Below are 19,497 nucleotides of genomic sequence, written 5' to 3' on the forward strand. Positions count from 1 at the left end.
TGGTCAAGCCCTGCTCACATCCTGCCCATGGTCCTATATAAGTATCCCCTGAGAAAATAAAATTTATTATCTTGGAAAAAAAAATGCTTTGACTTCCAATTTTAAGTCTAAGGACAAGTTACTTGGTAAAAGGATTTCTAATTTTGTTTCTACAGAAAATGAAAAGCTGAGGATTCCTTCTAGACTAATGTGGTTTGATCAAGCAAGACCCCCTGAAACAGAGTCCCAGGTGATCCAACATTCAAAACAGTTGGGACAAGGCAACCTTACAGATTACAGCCAGGATTTCTGCATCTCCTTCGGATCCCCCATGACAGTGCCCCCTACCAGCAGGAAGCAGTTTGGAAAGAACAACGCCCAAAATCCCTAATAGTGTTTATAAATGTTTGTTGTCATTTAAATGGGCTTGGTTATAAATGGTTAATGATCAGAATCAATTCTTTTAAAGGTAAAAAGGAGATTGTGGATAGAGATGAATACTTTGTTTTAAAATGGAATTTCATTTATTGATACAATTTAAGGTCAATTTCATGATGTGCATATTTCTCCTCTTGTTTAGGTATTGTGCTTATATAGCTCATTTAAAAATGTAATGTATAATTTAATACATATTATAGATAGTTACCTATGATAGACAAAGCTTAGAGTTAAGTTAGTTAGGTTTTCAAGATACACAGAGATGTATTTGAGATGGATAGGCATTCTTCAACCCTTTCAAAGACCTACAGAATACGACATTTAAAATGGTTTAGGGTTTTTCTTAACAGTGAGGCACAACTGCTCCTGGCAATACCACCTGCATCAGAGAGGAATGTGGACCTTGAATAAATGTGTTATGGATTTTGCTTCCAATATGGCAAGACTAGCCATTTGGACAGATACTGCTCTGGTCTGGACTGTTTGACTTTATGCTATATATAAACTGGACATGCAGGACCCACAGGAAAGTGACTGCTGATACAAGATAGACATTGCTATAGGGTTCCTGCTTCATGGAAGAGTCTGCCAGACAGTCTGTAGGACACAGAGAAAATTGACTGACAAACTGCCAATACAGGTAGACAGTTTAAAGTTTCCTGCTTTGCTGAGGAGTCTGACAAACACACTATGCCGTATGGGCTGAAGATGGAATATTACAGAAAAACTTTAGGTGACTGACCAGGTGAGTTGTCTCTGTCATTTCTAGAGTTTATATAATATCCTTCTGTGGTCTTTGAAGGAGTTGAAGACAGATAGTTATGGTTATATTTTTCTTTAGTTAGAATTAAAGATTAGTTACATATTATAGGACTTCAGACTCACAAAGATAGGATAGATGATGAAATATTTTCTTTAAATCTTGCTAAATGTTAATGGACTAAATATTGTTAACTATGGTTCTTATTTGATAACTGTTTTGTTATACATTTTGCTATGGTAAGGTTAAAACCCTTCTTTTTATTTTAGACAGAAAAGATGATGGGAGATGTCATTCTGTAAATAAGTTTCTCTTATTAGTTAATCAATAAAGCACTGTTGGCCAATAGCAAAGTAAGATAGGCGGGACTTGGAGACTAGGAGGAGAGAGGAGGGAAGAGATCCTAGATGGGGGATAGAGAGAAGAATGCCAGCCCCTTTCTCCGGTAAGATAAGACCATGTGGAAATACTTAGATTAATAGAAATGGGTTAATAATTAAGACAGAGTAGCCGATAAGAAACAAGTAACTGGCCTACGGCTTTATATCAAAAAAAAAAAAAAAAAAAAAAAAAAAAAGGAAAGAAAGAAAGAAAATTTAAACTAGAAAAAAATTAAAAATGATTGGTATGACTCTAATAACGGTTACACACTCTTTCTTTCCTTACTTCCTTCCTTCCTTTCTCAGAGATTCATTTCCCTTTGCCTTCCTAGAATTGAAATTACAAACAAGCCCCACCTTGCTTGGGTTGCCTTAAAATGTGTTTGGGGCTCAAACATGGGTCCTTGTGCCTTGTAGCGACTTTACCAACTGAACTCCCTCAAGCACCCACCTCGCCTGGTAAAATGAACCTTTCCTTACATATCAGTTTAGCAATAGCTAAAACGATTTACCTGCCTTTTGTGGGAATGTACCTTCATAATCTGAGAGGGAAAAGATTGACTAGGCTGTCTCAATATTAGTGTTAAAATAAATCATCTACAAAAGAATTGCAGTTTCTGAAATATGGACATCTCTATGATAGTTAGCCTCGTGAAACCTAGAGCACTTCACATCCAATAAACCAAAGTTCTGAATCATGAGCACACTTGAAGTTACTTTTGTAAGAGCAATCCTTAGCACTTATCTGGAATGCACTATGTGCCTCTCCCACAAATTCCTATGTTGCAGCCCTAACCACTACTCTTTGAGAAAAATATGTAATTTGACAATAGAATCTTCACAATAAAGTCAGAATGAGGTCCTTATGGTAAGCCCAATCCAATATGACAAGTATCCTAAAAAAGAAGGGGAAAAATGTACAGCAAGATGTGCATAGAGGGAAGCTATGAAGAGATAAAAGGAAAAGACAGCCATCTAGAATAAGCCATGGTGAGAAGACTGTAAAACACCACTTTAACTGGCCTCAGAAAGAATCAACGCTGCCAACATCTTGATTTCAGACTTCTAGTTTTCATTACGGAGAGATGATGAATGTCTGTTTCTTAAGTCACACCAGCTGTGGTTCTTTGTCACAGCATCCCTTGCAAGCTTTCCTGGTACCCAATTATCTCATTGAGGTTGCAGCCTTAGGTTCTGGCTAGGGCCTGTGTTTCTTTCTTCAGGGCTGTTGGTGGCAGTGTAAGAGCTCAGAGAAAAGATGAACTGTAAGACTCCAATATATTGAACAAAGCAACCAAAGGGATGTGAAAAATAAACACAGGGACACCAAACTTGATTACTGTCATGATTTATTAATATTCAGATTGAAAAAGGAGCCTTACAGCCTCAAGTTACACTAATTGGCACATTTGTTTTATTTATTTATTTTTTAAAACAAACCGGGTTTTTTTTAATTTTTTATCCTTTTTTGTTCATTCCATCACATTGAAAATAAGGAAACAGAAGTGGTTTTGAATTCACTTGATATTTTTGACTCCTCAGAACGGAACATTGCACACACACACACACTTGGAACAGAGAGAATAGAGAGGAAAGTGGACTCCCACAGGGCCACACGCACCAGATCAAAAAACTGGGGTACAGTGCAAGAATTTCCCAAGATGACTGCATCATCATTACCAAAACTCGCCATAACAACACCAAGAAACAAAATGTTTAAGCCACACTGTTGGACTTGGGATCTTTCCTGCTTTTTTTTTTTTTTAAATGTTTGCCACACAGAGAAAGGGGGCTAGTAGGTAGGAGAGGACAGGCTCACACACGTGAGTGGGACAGGAGAGGAAACTTCAGAGTGGAGCAGAGAAAGGGCGGGAGAGACAGGGTTCAGGTGGGAGCAACATGGAAAGCCATTTCTTAAAGTTCAGGCATGTTCTTGGTCAGCCTCGGGGTCTTCTTTACCCTCATCCTGTCGGGCACTTTCCTTAGGTTTGGCTTCATCTACAGCTTCTGAGGAAGAAAACAGGGTGGGGGGAGGGAGAGGAGGGTTAGTATTTTGTCTCATGAATCTGTTCAACAGTACAATGCATGTCTTCTTTTCAAGTCATTGCATAACAGATTGAGATAATGTGATGATTAACATCCCAGCAATCCAATCTACCAGAAGCTTTTATTCTAGGACATTGCTCAGTAACACATAAGAAAGTGAAGGACAAGTTCTCACTTGGTAGATATTAAATTATTACATTCTCTCTACATTCTCTTTCTCTTTGTCTCTGTCTCTGTCTCTCTCTCTCCCTCTCTCTCTCTCTCTCTCTGTGTGTGTGTGTGTGTGTGTGTGTGTGTGTGTGTGTGTGTGTGTGTGTGTGTGTGTTGTTGAGGTCAGATGACTACTTGCAGGAAGGAGTCAGTTTCTTCTCCCACCTTGTGGATCCTTGGGATCAAACTCTGATTGTCCAGCTTAGTGATGAGCACCTTCACCAGCTGACGCACACCCCTAACTCCAGCACATCACTGGTTTTTAACCTTTCCGAAAGCAAGACAACAATAACCTTGTTTTTCTCTTGCTTAGTGTCAGAATAATTCTGGCAAATAATCCATGTGGCTCATTGAGCATCCATTCCAATTTATGTTACAGCTATTTCTAGCCATTTGAACTTCAGAAATGTAATCACCTGTTGGAGCCAGGGGAGGCCACCAAAGACTATAGTTTGGTTGGGAGTAAAGAAGTTTCTTTGGGAGGGTAGAGTTGGTTTTGTCCTTTGTGGCTCCCTCTTCCCAATACAGGGAGCATCAAAGAATACCTGAAACTGTAATGTCTATCTTAGGACCACAAAGACACATACTCAATATGGTGAGACAGAAAGAAAATTCATCATTGCATGTAGTGTACCACACTTGAACACCTTTCCATCATCCTTCTCATTGAGGATTGCTCTGCTCAACAAGGTAGATTTTTATCTTTATGAAGGTTAATTTCCTCAACTCCAAAGCTTTCCCTGCCTAACTGTCAACTGATTACATGCTACAAGACATTTTACTAATAGGCCAGCCTGTCTAAATAGAATCCATTGTCCCTAAAATTACTTGGTGACAACTAATGGCATATTTTATGCCCCATAGCAAGATCACCCTTAAATCAAGTGAATTTTCAGAGAGGCCTTATAGACTCAGCAAAAAGCCCTATCCATGGTTATAATTTATGATAGTGGAATGACACAAAATAAGTAGAGGAGGTAGAGAATGCATGGGGCAAAATTGGGAGAACAAACACAAGGAACTGTGAGTCTTCTTCCCCATGGAGTTTTAAGGATTCACTTAATCCTTCCAGCCATGAAAGTGAGAACACATGTAAGTCAGCATCTATTAGGGATACTTGCTCAAGCCTTCAAGTTCAGATATGCACTGGGAGCTGGTCACAAAGGTGCTCACTGCCTAGCATGAACTGAAGCCAGGCTCCCAGAATGAAAACACATGTTCAACATAAAGTGCCCTGTTTACACAGATTTTAGGCTTAGGAATCACTCTTATCAAACCGGGGACTGAGAGAACTCATCAAAGTCCCAGTTCACAGGTGCTGATCATGAGTCAGTTTTCTAAGTTACCCTAAGGACAGAAGCCCCAAGCCTACTGTGCTAGCATTTGTTTTCTTCACACATTCCAGTGTTAACGATATCGATACCCTTTAAAATGTAGCTTTCATTATTGTTTTTCTCTCTGAATATCTACTAGCTACCAGTTTTCCTTAGACAGATAAACTGAAGCCAGTGGGATCTTATTAGTCTGGCAGATTTGCATTTAATTAGAAGGCAATGGGTAGGCTCTGAAAACACTAAAGCAAAAAAAAAAAAAAAAAAAAAAAAAAAAAAAAAAAAAGAAAGTGTAACAGATATGCCTCAAGGAGATTAAATAAAATGGATTGCTATCGAAAGGAGATGCTGAAGTTAGTGAAAATAGAGCCCACTTAGCAGGCCATTAGAAGAATTATAAAAATTTATTTGTCTTTCAAGTCACTTACACTTACACTGGCATTCACTTAAATAAGACCACCACTATCAAGCATACCTGTGAAATCCCTTCTTTGTAACTATATCTAAAAATGCCCTTGAAAATGTACGCAATTTCTATAATCCAGACATTCTCATCTGATAAGTAATAATTTCACGTTATAATGGGGTGTGTGTGTGTGTGTGCGTGCGTGCGTGCGTGCGTGCGTGCGTGTGTGTGTGTGTGTGTGTGTGTGTGTGTGTGTGTGTGTGTGTGTTTGATGTTTTAAAGTCTTAACTGGCTTTGCAGGATGCACAGTTCAGTGTGACTTACTTCTGCAACACAATGGTTACTCAGAAAGAGCCTTCAACCAAAAAGCTTTCCAAATGAAAACTATTAACTTTTGAAGAACATTGTCTTAATCCAAGTTTTTGGTTACAATGAACTCAATCTTTAACATAACAACCTAGATACAGACTCCTTAGGGGCAACAATATCTACTCTTGTTTCATTTTGAATCCCTAGTGGTCAGCACAGACATCATACAGGGAAAGCACTCAGTGAGTTTTGAGTGAAACAATAAACAAGTAGTTTCATTTCATAAATGAGAGAACTGAAGTACAGAAAGAAATGTTTCTTAACACATATGGTTTGTTGGGAGCCAAGCCAGAACTAGAGATCAGATCTTCTACTTGTGTTTTATCAGGGGAAGAAACTTGAGCAGCAGAAGTAAGGAGAATGCCTGTTTTACCAACTGAGCACCACAAAACCATTAGCTAGAGTCTAGAAGTTTTCGGTTCACTATAAAACTATATTTTCTAAGGCTCCTGAATGTAAACACCAAGAAAATGACAACTGATGAGATTCACCTGAATTGTCAGTCATTTAACTGAATCTTAATTGTTAATTAATTAATTAGTTCCGTGTATACCTTGTTTGGCTTGAAACATGAGTAACTCTTCTAATTAGACCATTGAGAAGTAAGGTCATTTTTGTTTGAGATGACAAGCTGACTACTTCATAAAAGCAGTATGTATCAAGTCAGGGTGTTCAGTGAAGTTTTGACAAGCCCCCAAGAAAGTATGCAAAATAAATAGATAGATGAATGAGAAGGCTTGGAGGGAAGAAACACTAGAAAGTACCAGTTTCGCCATCTCTCACAATTAGAAAGTGAGGTCAGCTAAAATGAAGAAGCCATAATACTACTAAAGAAAACCCTACATACAAATGAAAGAACTCACAGTCAGATGTGGGGTTACACCTGCTTTAAAAGCAGACACTTTTATGGATACCAAATGCAGCCTGTGAAGGATTTTAAGACCAAATGGAAAGGAATTTGTTAGGATATGTGTGATTTAGAGTCAGTACATTTGAACCTGCATGCAGGAAAGAATGTTCTGTGTGATTGATGTGTTTTCATCCCCATTGATGCCAACCATAAACAAGTCTTACAGATAATAAATCACACTGGCCATACAACTGTAGATCTATGATTTTGTGTTTTCTTCAGCCTCCGTGCCTGGAAGTTGGTTTACTGTAAATTATGAGAGTCCTGGCCCTTTGTGTAAGGTATTTTGCTTAAACTGATACTTATAAGGTGTTGTCAACGCTCAGAACAGTTGAAAGTACTTTTGTATTGTTTCATTTTCACCCTTGAAGCTACTCCAACCATGTTATGTTACATCTGGGGGATCTGAAGCAAAAGATTAAATAATTTATATAAAGTTGTACATCTGGGTGGTAAGTGGCAGCTTACCTCAGCCTGTCATAGAGCCTACTTAAGCCTTCAGCTTGATACTACATCCTCTGCTCTCCCCTTAGCCCAACCAAGATGAATGGACTCACTGGGAACAATGACACAAGTCCATAGTTACAGTCTCAGTCAGTGTCAATGAAATCTAGAAGTTGGATTTACAAAAAATGGCTCAAAATGGTGGGAAGGACCCTCATTAGTGTTTGGTAATATGAAAGTCGGCCTTGGCACATTCTGGTGCTAATTATGTAATTTGAAAATGCTAGAGATGAGTTAATATGTAATCTTTGGTATTTTGAACAAAAAAAAAATCTTTGATCATGGTGGTGAATGTGAAAGACATGAATGGCTGAGGCCAGCTGGTCACTCTAATTACCACAGTCCAATTAGCATAAATAACTACATTCCTCATGCAGAGCATCATGCTCCCTCAGTGACAGTCGTTACTTAGGAGGCTGGAGAAGCTAAAGGGCTGATGTTACATTTTCGGTGCCAAGTGACATCGAATAAGGGAGCAGAGGTAACAGGGCTCAGAACTAGCAAGTGAGTCTGACACATGGGCTGCTGAACCAAAGCAGCTATCCTGTAAGGCAAAGATTGGGCACAGTTTTTCTTAGTCATTTAGCTCCAGATGTTGCCTTTAATCACATTGAGCAAAAAAATAAATATTCATATTCATATTTTGGTTTATTCATATTCATATTTTGGTTAAGATATTACAAGTCAAAGAATCTGAATTGTTGTATTCCTGCAAATTTGTATGAGAAAATCTTGATCCTTGGTGTTAATATTAAGGGGTGTGGAGTCTTTAGCCAATGATTACACCATGAGGGTGGAGCACACGTGATTTGGCAGAAGTTTATTAAACAGTGGACCATTGAGCACCCACTAATTCTTTCTGCCATGAGAAGACACAGTGGGGATGTTAGCTCTTTAAAATATCAGGTCCGCACTTGACAAAGTGAATTAGTTATAGGCTTGATTTTGGATTTTCCAGCTGCCAAAACAGTGAGAAGTAAATTTCTGGTTTTTAAAAGCCACCCAATTTCAGTATTTTTAAATCTGGCAAGCTAAAATACTTTGGTAACATATACACACATATGTGTGTTGGGGTGGGGGGTATCATATGGCCAGATGTTGTGTCCCCAAATTGGTCTTCATCACACCAAAATTAGCTCCCCAAATCTTGTTCCCTTATGAGTACTGGAGATGTGTTTTAGCAGCTTGCATTAAGAAGAAAAAAATATTTATGTGCCACAAGGTATGAGATTGAGAGACCATTCTAATAAAACATGGTCATATGTTCAAGAGCAAACAATTATATCCACAGGAGAAGCTTAAAGTAGGAACCTAAAAATGTTTAATTCAGTTTCTTTATGCCATAATCTAAGTCATATGACTGCCACCTAATTATAAAACAAATATGGAGATAACTTAGACAGATGATTTTAATATGTAACAAATAGTTGCAAGTTGGTTTAGCAGCATTTTAGCCTTTGCAAAAACTTGCTTTTCTAAGCCCAAAGACCCCTTAGAAAGCATCAGGCTTGCAGGAAGCCTCTTTTAATTTTATCTTTTATTTATATGTTAACTTAAAAAGAGAAAGTCAACATCATAGACAATGAAGTCATATGTTATTCATGCATCAAAGTTGAAAGAGATTTCAAAAGTAAAGAAAATGTGTCCATCCTCTCACTAATGTATCTGATGAAAGGAACTGAGCTAAGTGCGGGTCTATGAATTAGAAGGAGACAGTGATTACAATGAAACACAAATCAAGAGTGTCTATCTTTTGGGATTGTATATGCTAGTGGTTTCTAGAGGTATTGCTCATTGGAAAAAGAGTGGCAAAGAAAAGAATGACTTGATAGTTCACCATCATTTCTCTTGAGTTACTTCTCTTGAACTTGCAAAGTTGAATGTTCTTAAAAACCCTATACATTTAGAAAAATGGAAGACCTACCTAGTCTCTGCTACATGATGTGACTCACGACTACCATTCTTTCCCCACATCACTCTTTTTTTTCTGTGCTGGTTATTGATTCCAAAGCCTTATACATGATAGGCATACTAAGCAAATGCTCTGTCAGTGAGCTACACCCTTAATTCCATGACTACCATTATTTATAAAAAATCAAAGTCACATGAAAAGAACAATAAATATGTAAAAATATGTATCAATTTACACAACACAATGGTAGTCATAAATGACAGAACTACAAAAAGAGATTTGAGTGAACAGTTTCATCATGGTCATTTAAGTTCTACGCTAACCCAACTCTCCCATCCTTGCTGAAAGATTCTGGAAGCAGTTTTTGCCTTTGATGGGTTTCATTCATTTCCTCGAAAGGGTGAGAATAGTATGTCTGTGCCTTCCTTCTGTTGATGAGCAAACACCAGAAGCATATGCAGCAGCGGCTGCTTGCGTGCCCATCCAGGCAGTCTGGTTGCAGTGCTGCTGGAGGGATGGCGGTGTTCCCAGCTGCCGTCGCCCACATGGAGCTCTAATGGCCCCATTTCTTGGCTCTTCTCCAGGTCCCTCCACAGCCCTACATTACTGAAATTAGGTTGAGTGGATTTCCGAGTAAAGCATTACCTCTTGGGACCTGCCCAGCTCTCCCCAGCCTTGTCAACATTGATTAAATAGAATCTGCTATCATCCTGGGGCCATGCCCACAATTACTCTACCAATCACCACTGGGCTGGGGTGTACTTCCCTTTCCCTTTTTATTTTCATTTTTCTTGAATGCTAAGCATCATCGTTGCCTCCAAAGCTCAAAGGAAAGCAATAAGGAATACTTAGCAGCTTACTCACATATGGCCCTTTTGACTCACATGGTCTTTTTCTTGAGCTGTACACCAGATGTCAATCTGGAACCTAGACTGATTTTGGTTGTCACTGGGACCCAGGTTTTCCTTTGTCATCACTATTTCATATTTTAAATTATATTAAAGTGCTGAGCCTTTACACATAATTTTGATGTCAGGATAATGATCTAAATTACACCTTCACCCTTGTTTTCTGAGCCTTTGAAAGAGAAAATAATCCATTATGCACTTACATTTTTCAAAGAGTAACAACTAGAACTTAATTAAGAAGAATGTCAAAGGCAGCTGCACGGGGGTCTTGGTGATACCCAAAATATACCATCCACATGTTCTTTACTACCCTGTAAGTCTCAGAACTAAGCCACTCTGCCATTTGCCCTGATTATTTCATCAACTAGTCATACAAGTCAGACAAATTAGATTTCCTTTCTTTCTTCAGTTTTCTAATCTAGAAATGATAATATGTACAATAACACCTGCCTTGCCTCACTGAAGGATATGTGGAAGTTGCAAAAAATTATCTTAATGTACTTCACAAAATATAAATGGGACTATGTATAGTCTGTTGAATATTTAACAAACAAGGAGTTTCAGAATGTTTTTACTTTAGTCTAACTTATGGATTTTGTAATTCTCATTATAAGACAAAAAAATCCAAAGAAATAAAAATGTTATTTTCTCTTTACATTTTTAAATGAGACCCCACATAATACTTTTATATCTCTGGATGAAAAGGGTATGTGTCTTGTAAAGCGCTCTACACACAAAAGCAGATACTCATAAAAGGAGGATTATTAACCAGGGGAAGTCATTGCTATAGAAGCGAGTAGGGAATATAGGCTTTCTAGTCAGTAAAAGAAAAGCTGGTATTTTTATTTGAATGTAAAATAGATCCAAAAACTAAAGGCAAGTATCAAAGAAGGACTGATCAATTTTATTTAGGAACTTCTTAAACTTTACCTATGCAGTTAGCCTACACAATCAACAAAATTAATATCCCATCTCCTCCCATTATGACATACAAAGAGAGCAACAATTAAAACTCGCATGACTTGTCCAGTAGCTGTCAATAATTTCTGGCATAAGGTGCAATAGATACATGAAATTAAATGATTTTAACTGTAGTGTGTGTGTGTGTGTGTGTGTGTGTGTGTGTGTGTGTGTGTATTTGTGTGTGTGGTGCTAGGGACTGAAACCCAGGACCAGGCAAGCTCTCTCCTGTTGAGCTACATTCCTAGTCTGGTTACTTCATTTCTTACTGTGATTAAAATGGAAAAAAAAAACTTCAAAGAATAAAAATACAAACTCCAAACTTGATAGTATTTTCCCAATAGTGTAGCCACAAGGCAACTTATTCCTGCATCTATCAATTACACACTGAATTAGCAGTCATGTATAGCTCTATGGAGGTGTTGACTCTCTAATATACCAGAGTAATCTGGCAGTTGACACTAGTTTTAAGGCATCATACAATAGGACAGGAAGAATGTGGAGTTAGCATACAGATAAGCGTTTGTGGTTCTAGTAGCACAAAAATATTGTGAAATGTGACATCAGGAATAGAAAGGAAGTTAGTTGTGACAGTATCAGTCCCTGGCAATCATACACTTCAGCCTCAGGAATTTGGTTCACTTCTCTTTTTTCCACTGTAGACTTATCTATGGTTCTAAAAGTTAAACCTCCCATCTGACAAGGCAGGTGAATATGTCCAAGCTTCATCAGAGACTTCTAAAAGGCTAAGTAAATTCCATCTTTGTCATCTAAACATTGCAGATCCTTTCAGTTTGCTGTAATTAGACTGCACGTGATCATTGTCCTTTCTCAGTGTTACCTTATCCCTCATTTGCAGTTCAAATGTGCTCTACAACTCTGCATCCTTACCAGTGAATGTCTGAAGGCTTCTGTACATTGTAACTGTTGCTATTTGTTACCTATGCAAACCTAACTCCCCAGGTCCTGACTCCCATCTCCCAGTTGCTGCAGGTGGTTTGGCTAGCAACAACCCACACCTGCCTTCTTGACCTATAAACCAACCTGGGGCCACTCTATCTCAGGACCAGAAGGGTGGGGTGGTGTCTCTTTGAATTTCCTACTTTTGTGTGGTGGTGCAAATTCTGATTCAGAGTTCTTTGAGGGATGACACAAGATCATGCTTCTCATCTCTCATCTTTGTCCATCTTCTTCTGCCCTATTTTCTTCCGATATTATTTCCTTAAAAGGTGCCACAAGTACTTTAATTACACAAGAGTTCTGTTCCCAGGCTCTGGTCCAAAGATATCCTTTTCACCAAGAATGGGTGTGATTGGAAGGTAGAGTAGCTGGTACTTTATTCAATGTATAAAAAAAGTTGGCTCATTTGAATTTATGCTTATCAGTTCCTGACCCAGCTCAACCATGTTTCCACCTTCTAAACTACTCTAGAGAGAATGAATCACTCTTTCTTTCAAGTGGAAATTGCAGTCCTTGCATTTGATGTCTTTTTTAGTCTTCAGTTGATCATAAACAAATATATTTTAAGGGGTGTATTTACACAAATTTATTTTTTATTTGATTAGCATGCTTAAAACATGCCTTAAAAATAGAATGTATCTGTATTGTCTCCAAGTCCTAGCATCATGCTTAATATCTATGCTCACAAAATACTGAAAATTATAAAAATAGAGTAAAAAACATGAATTCTATACTTTAGTAATTCATTATTTAAGCTTGAAAAATAACCATATAGACTGAGATTTTCCAGTCCTATTATGAGACAGATTTTTAATTTCTGGTAAGTCTTGTGGTCATCTGTTAAGGGGAATGAGCTGAGGAAGAAATCTTCAGAGAGGACTTCCCTGATGTGCCCATTCTCTTCACATACGCATCATACTCCATTATTTCTTTACCTTCCCAAGTGAGAAATCTTGACAGAGTCTGCACATAAACTGTCAGGTCAGGGAAGGAAGTGGCTGTCTTCCCAAATGACTTCCCAGGCCCAAAAGTCATACTTCCTTAGGAACTTTTATCAAACATGACAGAAATTGGCACGTCATTGTCCTCCTCAACCTGAAAAATGTTTTCTCCAATTCTGTCTGATGCACTTTGGAGAAAGTTGTAACCAGAAAAAAAAAAAAAAAAAAAAAAAAAAAAAAAAACAGAAATATGCCCTGCCTGTCATGACAGATTGTTTTCTCAAACTGTGAGCCAAGTCAAGCCTACCTTCTTTCCAAAAACAGCAACAAAACAAAAATTCCACACAAAACCACCCAGACGTGATGTATTTGGTATTATTTATTAGGTTTAATACGTAGGAGAAATTTAATAGGGTAACCAATCTTATTGGTCATTTTTATCTCTTGATTTGCCTTTATCACAATTTTTCTTTTTTTGAATTATATATAAGCTTTGTATGACATTTCAAAGAGCCAGTCCAGACCTTATCTAATGATTTGTGTCTTTGTTTGTTTGTTTCCTTTATTTTTTGAAAGAGTAATGATGTCTGAAAAGTTATAAGGACTTGCTATTAACTACCCACCTAAAAGAGAAAAACCCTAAAATATAAGTAAGTCTGTGTATAAATACACATAAATAGTTCAAATAAAATATTCTTATCCTGGTTAATATCCCTTAAAAGGTCATCTAGTCTAACCAAACCCACAATACCAAGCATAGGAAACTCCTTTTGAATGGTTACCCAAGAGATGCCTAAAACATGACAGGCTTAGTTGGCCTTAGTTTACTCGCAGAGATGGGAGATTAGTCCCCATTCCTGAAGACACCATGCCCTTTTCCTGAAGACACCATGCACTTCAAAGGCAATTCATAGAGGCCCTTGAGCTGGAACTAACCTGAAAGTCTCCTCCTGTGATGTATGACTTGAGTCTGACTTAGAGAAAATTAATGAGCTATCTTCCAGGTTGTAATGATATTTGTTAAAAAGAGCCTACATTAATCCACAATAATGTTTTCAAACATAGTGAATTAACATGGCTTACAACAAAGTAGATAGTTCCAACATTCATCTTTAAAAGCAAAAAAAAAAAAAAAAAGGAAAGAAAGAAAGAAAGAAAAAGAAAAAAAAACAAAAAACAAAAAAGAAAAAGAAAAAGAAAAAAACACCTCAGGGTTTTCTAAATCTTACATTCTGATATCAGATTATGTGATCTGGTTATCTGATTGCAGGGCTGTCATTCAGAAATTAAAGCTGGGCATGACTCCAATTCTAGGAGAGTGACATAAGCCTTTTGGGCATGTGAACACCCATTGTCTAGGTGAGATGTAAGCCTATGATATCAGGGCACTACACTGATGGATCGCACTCAGTTAGTTTCTTGCCATGACTTGCTGTGATGTGTTTGGGTAGAACTTGAGATTAGGCAGACAATTATTTATCCTTGTTGTGTAATTTTCCCTTATGGCTGTGTCTACACAGCACAAAGCAAACTAGAAATTTGGCAGTTGTCTTGCTAATTTTATCAATGCAAATGGCTGAACTACATAATTCAGGACAAAAAATCCTAAGTCTGTATATATTATCACAGACTTGGCTTGTGATGATTCATAAAATTACAGTAAATTGTTCATGCAATTAGTGAAAGCTAGGGGAGCCCCTTAGATGATCTCATCTCAGTCCCTCCTTCCCTAAGAGAATGATGGAAGACAGAGGTTCTGTGCTTTGCTTTCAAGGATTTGGGGATCCTTCCAGGGGACGATAGTGCTTTTCACCTTCATTAAGGGAGAGCATATTCTAAACCCGATTTTATTTCATACCTCTCCTGGCAGTCCTAAATGTGCTGTATATCTCTATTTCCTCCATCTTTCTCTTCCTCTGTTCCTATTTTCCTTTGTGACAGGTGAGGCAATTCAATATAGTTTAATAAGAGCAATCAGAAGTAATCTTAGACTCTCTGGAGGCTCACAGAACCAGAACTGAGAATTACTGCTTTATAAAGTTTCAATGTTATGTTCAGATTGTAGAAGGTGAAGTGGAGAGTAAAACAACAAAGGGGACCTCTAAATGCGTTCATTAGGCTGAATAGTAATGACTGATTATGGTACATTTTGTAAATTAAATAATGAGTTTCTGAATAGTCAAAGACTAGAAGTGGCTAAAATTATTATAGATGCTGTCATATCTATGTACCCATAAGAAATCATTTTTATGTCCTGCATAGGAGGAAATAAAAGTGGATAAAATTCCTCTATCAATCACCCCCTCCAGATTCCAGTGATAGCAGAACATTAAAAAAAGAACTGTGAAGGTTTAACCCAATTTTGAAGTTAATTTACAAAACATTATTATAACAAGCAAACCCCACAAAAGGTATTTGTATTATAAGTTTACACGTGGGTAAATAGATGCAATCCCATCTCTTACTGTGACAATTCATTTTGTACTCATTGTATGCCTCGGTTTCCTGGGGCTTCTCAAATTATGGTGCTGCCTTTGAGTAAAAGGATTGCTTTAGGAATCAATGGCATTCACCGAAATACAATCAAAACTGTATTGGAAAAGTAATATTAGTGTTTGTACAGATTTTTTCTCTCTTTTTGATCACAATCTCCAAGCTTTTCTCTTATACGAAGAGACAGAATATTATGGCTTTGGCTATTTGGGAACATTAGGAGAATAATCAGCAAAAGAATAAAGATCCCTGCGGTCTGAATCCTGTCTAGGCTAGAATCACAGATACATTATTTAAAGTGCAATTTGAAAGCAAAGTCACTGAGTGTTGGTGGCCTAACCCAACTGTTTCATGTGAAAGCTGGAAGTGTCTGAATGCCACCAACTAACTGCCTTCCCCGTTTTCCCATGAGAAAGACATGGGATCTGCTCATCCAGTATTAGTGACCATTGTGGATGGAAATAGGAGGTTCAATGTAACTCAATGAAAATCAACTGGATAGTTTTCACAATCCTCGTTACTTGTAAACAATATCCCTACCTAGCATTACCCTCAAATATACCTTGTATCTTGATATAGTCTTGCTTAAAACCCTAAGTTAAGTCTAGAATCTAAATCTAAACTTCTTTGTCCATCCAATAGTATGAACACTGTCTACTTTTCCATCCTCACTACATTTCATACACTCCCTTATAAAGAATTACTTGGTAAGACTCCTTCAAACTCAAGCTTTTATCTCTTCTGGAACCTTATTGGGGCATCTCTCTATTGCAGGATGATTTGACTTTTCCCTCATGTTTCTCACTTGAAAAGGCTTTCTCTGACTACAAAATCCAGAATCCTGCATCATCCATTGGCCCTCTGACTCATCCCTTTGTTCATTTTTTCTGTCCCACCAATTGCAATTTTTTTTTAGCAGTTGTATAGGTCTTGCACAAGGGGAAACAATTATGTCTGTGTTGTTTACTATTCCATTCCAATTTTGCATATTGTGCCAGACATGAAATATGTACTCAATAAATGTTGTTATAATTAAAAAAAAATAAAGTGAAATTTTAAAATTCATCCTTTGAGCTGGGCCTGGTGACTCATACCATAAACCCAGAGCTAGAGAAGCTAATGGAGGAGGACTACCATGAGTTGGAGACCAGCTTGGGCTACAGTGTGAGACTCTGTTAAAAGAAGAAAGAAAAAGAAAACAAAAGAGAAGAAAGTCACTCCCCCCTGCTTCTCTAACCAATGTTTACTCTCCAATAAAGCCATTCTCTATTAAAAATTGCATATAGAAACTATCTCCTAGATCTTCCCTTTTTTCAAATCCTTCTTTCAAAATTATTTGGAATTGATCAGGATTTGTGCCAACAACACCTTAGTGTTAAAAGTGGCCTTGGAGACTCTGCCACAACCCCAATCTGTTGCAGGTATCCACATGACACCCCTAGAGATGGACAATCTCTACTTCCAGAACTTTGAGTGTAAAGTATTCTGATAGTTAGAAATCTACCACTGTAACCTTTAGGCAGCCTGCCTGCTGGAATAACTTGGTATCTCTCTTCTAGCTGATGCTTTTCATAAAGTCCAGAGTAACTTCGGTCTTGGTGATGTGCATTAATCTATTTATTCCTTTTGTCTCCAAACAATAAAGTGCATGTAAGGAAAAACTATTAACTGCATATCTTTTCTTCACCCCACCTTCCTTATTTTCCTATTTGTGCACAACTTGAATTCTCCAAAACAAAGAAGTATAAACCATAAACCTCAGTTTTTACCTCAGTCACCCTTATTATCAGTCTACCATTGTTCCAGACACTTCTTTGACTTCTTGTCCTTTCTTTTGAATGTTAACCTTTATCTGAGATCTATGATGGAGAAAACAGCAATAGTTAAAAAACTTTCCCATTATTTTACTTCCTAAGCAGCCCCATTCTTTGGTACTCCAGGAAGTGGCTTACCACAAAGACCTCTTCATATAATTTGCTATTCTCACTACCAGGATCCCAATAAAACTCCAGGATGTCACTCTTGTTTACCTGTAACAATGCCAAGCTTGTCAGTGCCCAAACTATTGACAAGACAGGACCAGATATGGAACCACTAAATCAGTGTTCTTTGTCTGTAAAATGTTTAGCTGATAATAGGTATTGTTTGTCCCTTTGAAATAAGCTGGACACATGAATAACAAATCCTGCTCAATTGAACGGAACACTTCTTCCTTTAACGCAGCCCCAACTGTAAATCACCTCACCGATGACCAGTCTGTTTCTACCTATAGCACTCTTAGAGAAAACCAAGATACTTTAGTTCTGGTGGTGGGATTCCAACCTACAAAAAACCATCTCATAGGTTATTGGCACATTTTGGTTTTGATTCCTTACGTTAGTTTTCTTATATATCTTATATCTTTAGCTAAAAATAGGCTATGAGTTTATTTCTGCCCCACCCCTGAGCCAGACTTCCTTTCCTTGCCCCCTAATAGGCCTATAACCCAAGATTCAACTCCATGTCATCTTTTCAGGCTGTTTCAAAGACTCCTTTCTCTAATGACTTTGATGTGAACCATTACATACATGGCATCACTTCTATAATACTTTTAATTATAGTTATTTACTTACTGTGGATGTGTACAGGCATATGTGCTCACATGCCCCTGTGTGAGTTTTGGGGAGCTAATTTAGGTCAGGTTTGGTGGCAAAGGCCTTCATCTGCTAGGCCATCTCATGGGCCCAACCATCATATTCTTAATTTTTAAACAATTTTGTAAGGAAATTGTTTACTTTATCACAAAACTTTATTGTTATTACGTTTTCCAAATTCCACATTCTGTTGTCAAATATGTTTTCATATACTTAACTTTCCTGCTAACTTCAGTCCTGTATTTCAAACTATAGTGAAGATCACCTGGCCGTTGTCTCTATAAATACAAACTGGCCTTATCATTTCTTGGTGATCTACATTAAAATCTCTTTTCCTATATGTATCTACATCTCTCCCTTTTTCTTTTTCTGGCATACCTCCATAACTGAGGCCAAAATCATGAAATTAAAAGGTAGAATTATACTGATACTATTGATGCAAAACTATATCCCATTCAAAAGGAAAAGAGACTGACCACATAACTACTTTTTGGGCATGACCCAGGTGATGGGTGGAAGACATCTGAAGTACATGGTTACAGGAATAGTCCCGCAGTCAGTAAATAAGTAGTGGATATTGCTGGAACACAGTAATTAAGAGGATGCCAGTTCAGATAGATCAGAGGTAAATTATGGAAATCTGTCAGTAAACACAGAGCCTCTCCAGTCACGTGCTTAAGAACAGTAGTGTCTCTGGCTTTGTGAGCATGGATGACAGTAAGTCTGGGTTTGAGTCTCAAATCAGCTGGGATTTTAAAAAGAGATAAATGATATAGGGCCTAAAGTAATGCAAACTAACCAAAAGTCTACTTAGTAGAATAGTTTCCAAACTATAGGTTGGCACAAGTTTATTTAATATTGAGATAATTGTGAGAAGGGCTCTTTCAGCTACCTTAACCTGAGAGTAAGGACATTCCAAATCCAAGAAGAGCACCCATGAAAAACCATGCTAACTTCATTGGTGAGACTTACAGAGACACATGATAATTCATCCAGCTGTCACTGCAGAATGTGGTGAAGACACTAACATCTGAACTAATGTAATTACATTGTAATATGCCTTCCTGCTCCTAAGTAGCTAAAACACTCACTTAAAGCTGATAGATGATAATATAAAAGAGAAAAGAGATGACTGATACTTCAAATAATCTCATCCTTTTGAAACTTTAGAATCTGAAACTGAGGAAATAATTTGCCTTTGGAGCTAAATGAAAATGTTTTGAGTGTGAAAATGATAATTTTTCTATAACAGGTTCAGATTCAGCTGTCCATCTGTTCTGATCCACACAGCCTAAGTGTCACTGCCAACAGCCAGCTCCCACCTAAAGAGTACAGGGAGAGGCACTCACACTGCCCT

General features: G+C 37.7%; 1 protein-coding gene across 1 annotated transcript in view; it reads right to left on the minus strand.

Annotated features, from left to right (window-relative positions):
* Nucleotides 1–2,889: 2,889 nt before the first annotated feature.
* Gap43 (growth associated protein 43) overlaps nucleotides 2,890–19,497 on the minus strand; it is a 79,949-nt gene continuing 63,341 nt past the window's right edge. The window contains exon 3 of the mRNA XM_051191495.1: nucleotides 2,890–3,564. Coding sequence (XP_051047452.1) covers nucleotides 3,479–3,564 — 86 coding nt within the window. The 3' untranslated portion in view covers nucleotides 2,890–3,478. The remainder of the gene's footprint in view (nucleotides 3,565–19,497) is intronic.

This window comes from Phodopus roborovskii, unplaced genomic scaffold (genome assembly GCF_943737965.1).
Source record: "Phodopus roborovskii unplaced genomic scaffold, PHOROB, whole genome shotgun sequence".
Classification (NCBI taxonomy): domain Eukaryota; kingdom Metazoa; phylum Chordata; class Mammalia; order Rodentia; family Cricetidae; genus Phodopus; species Phodopus roborovskii.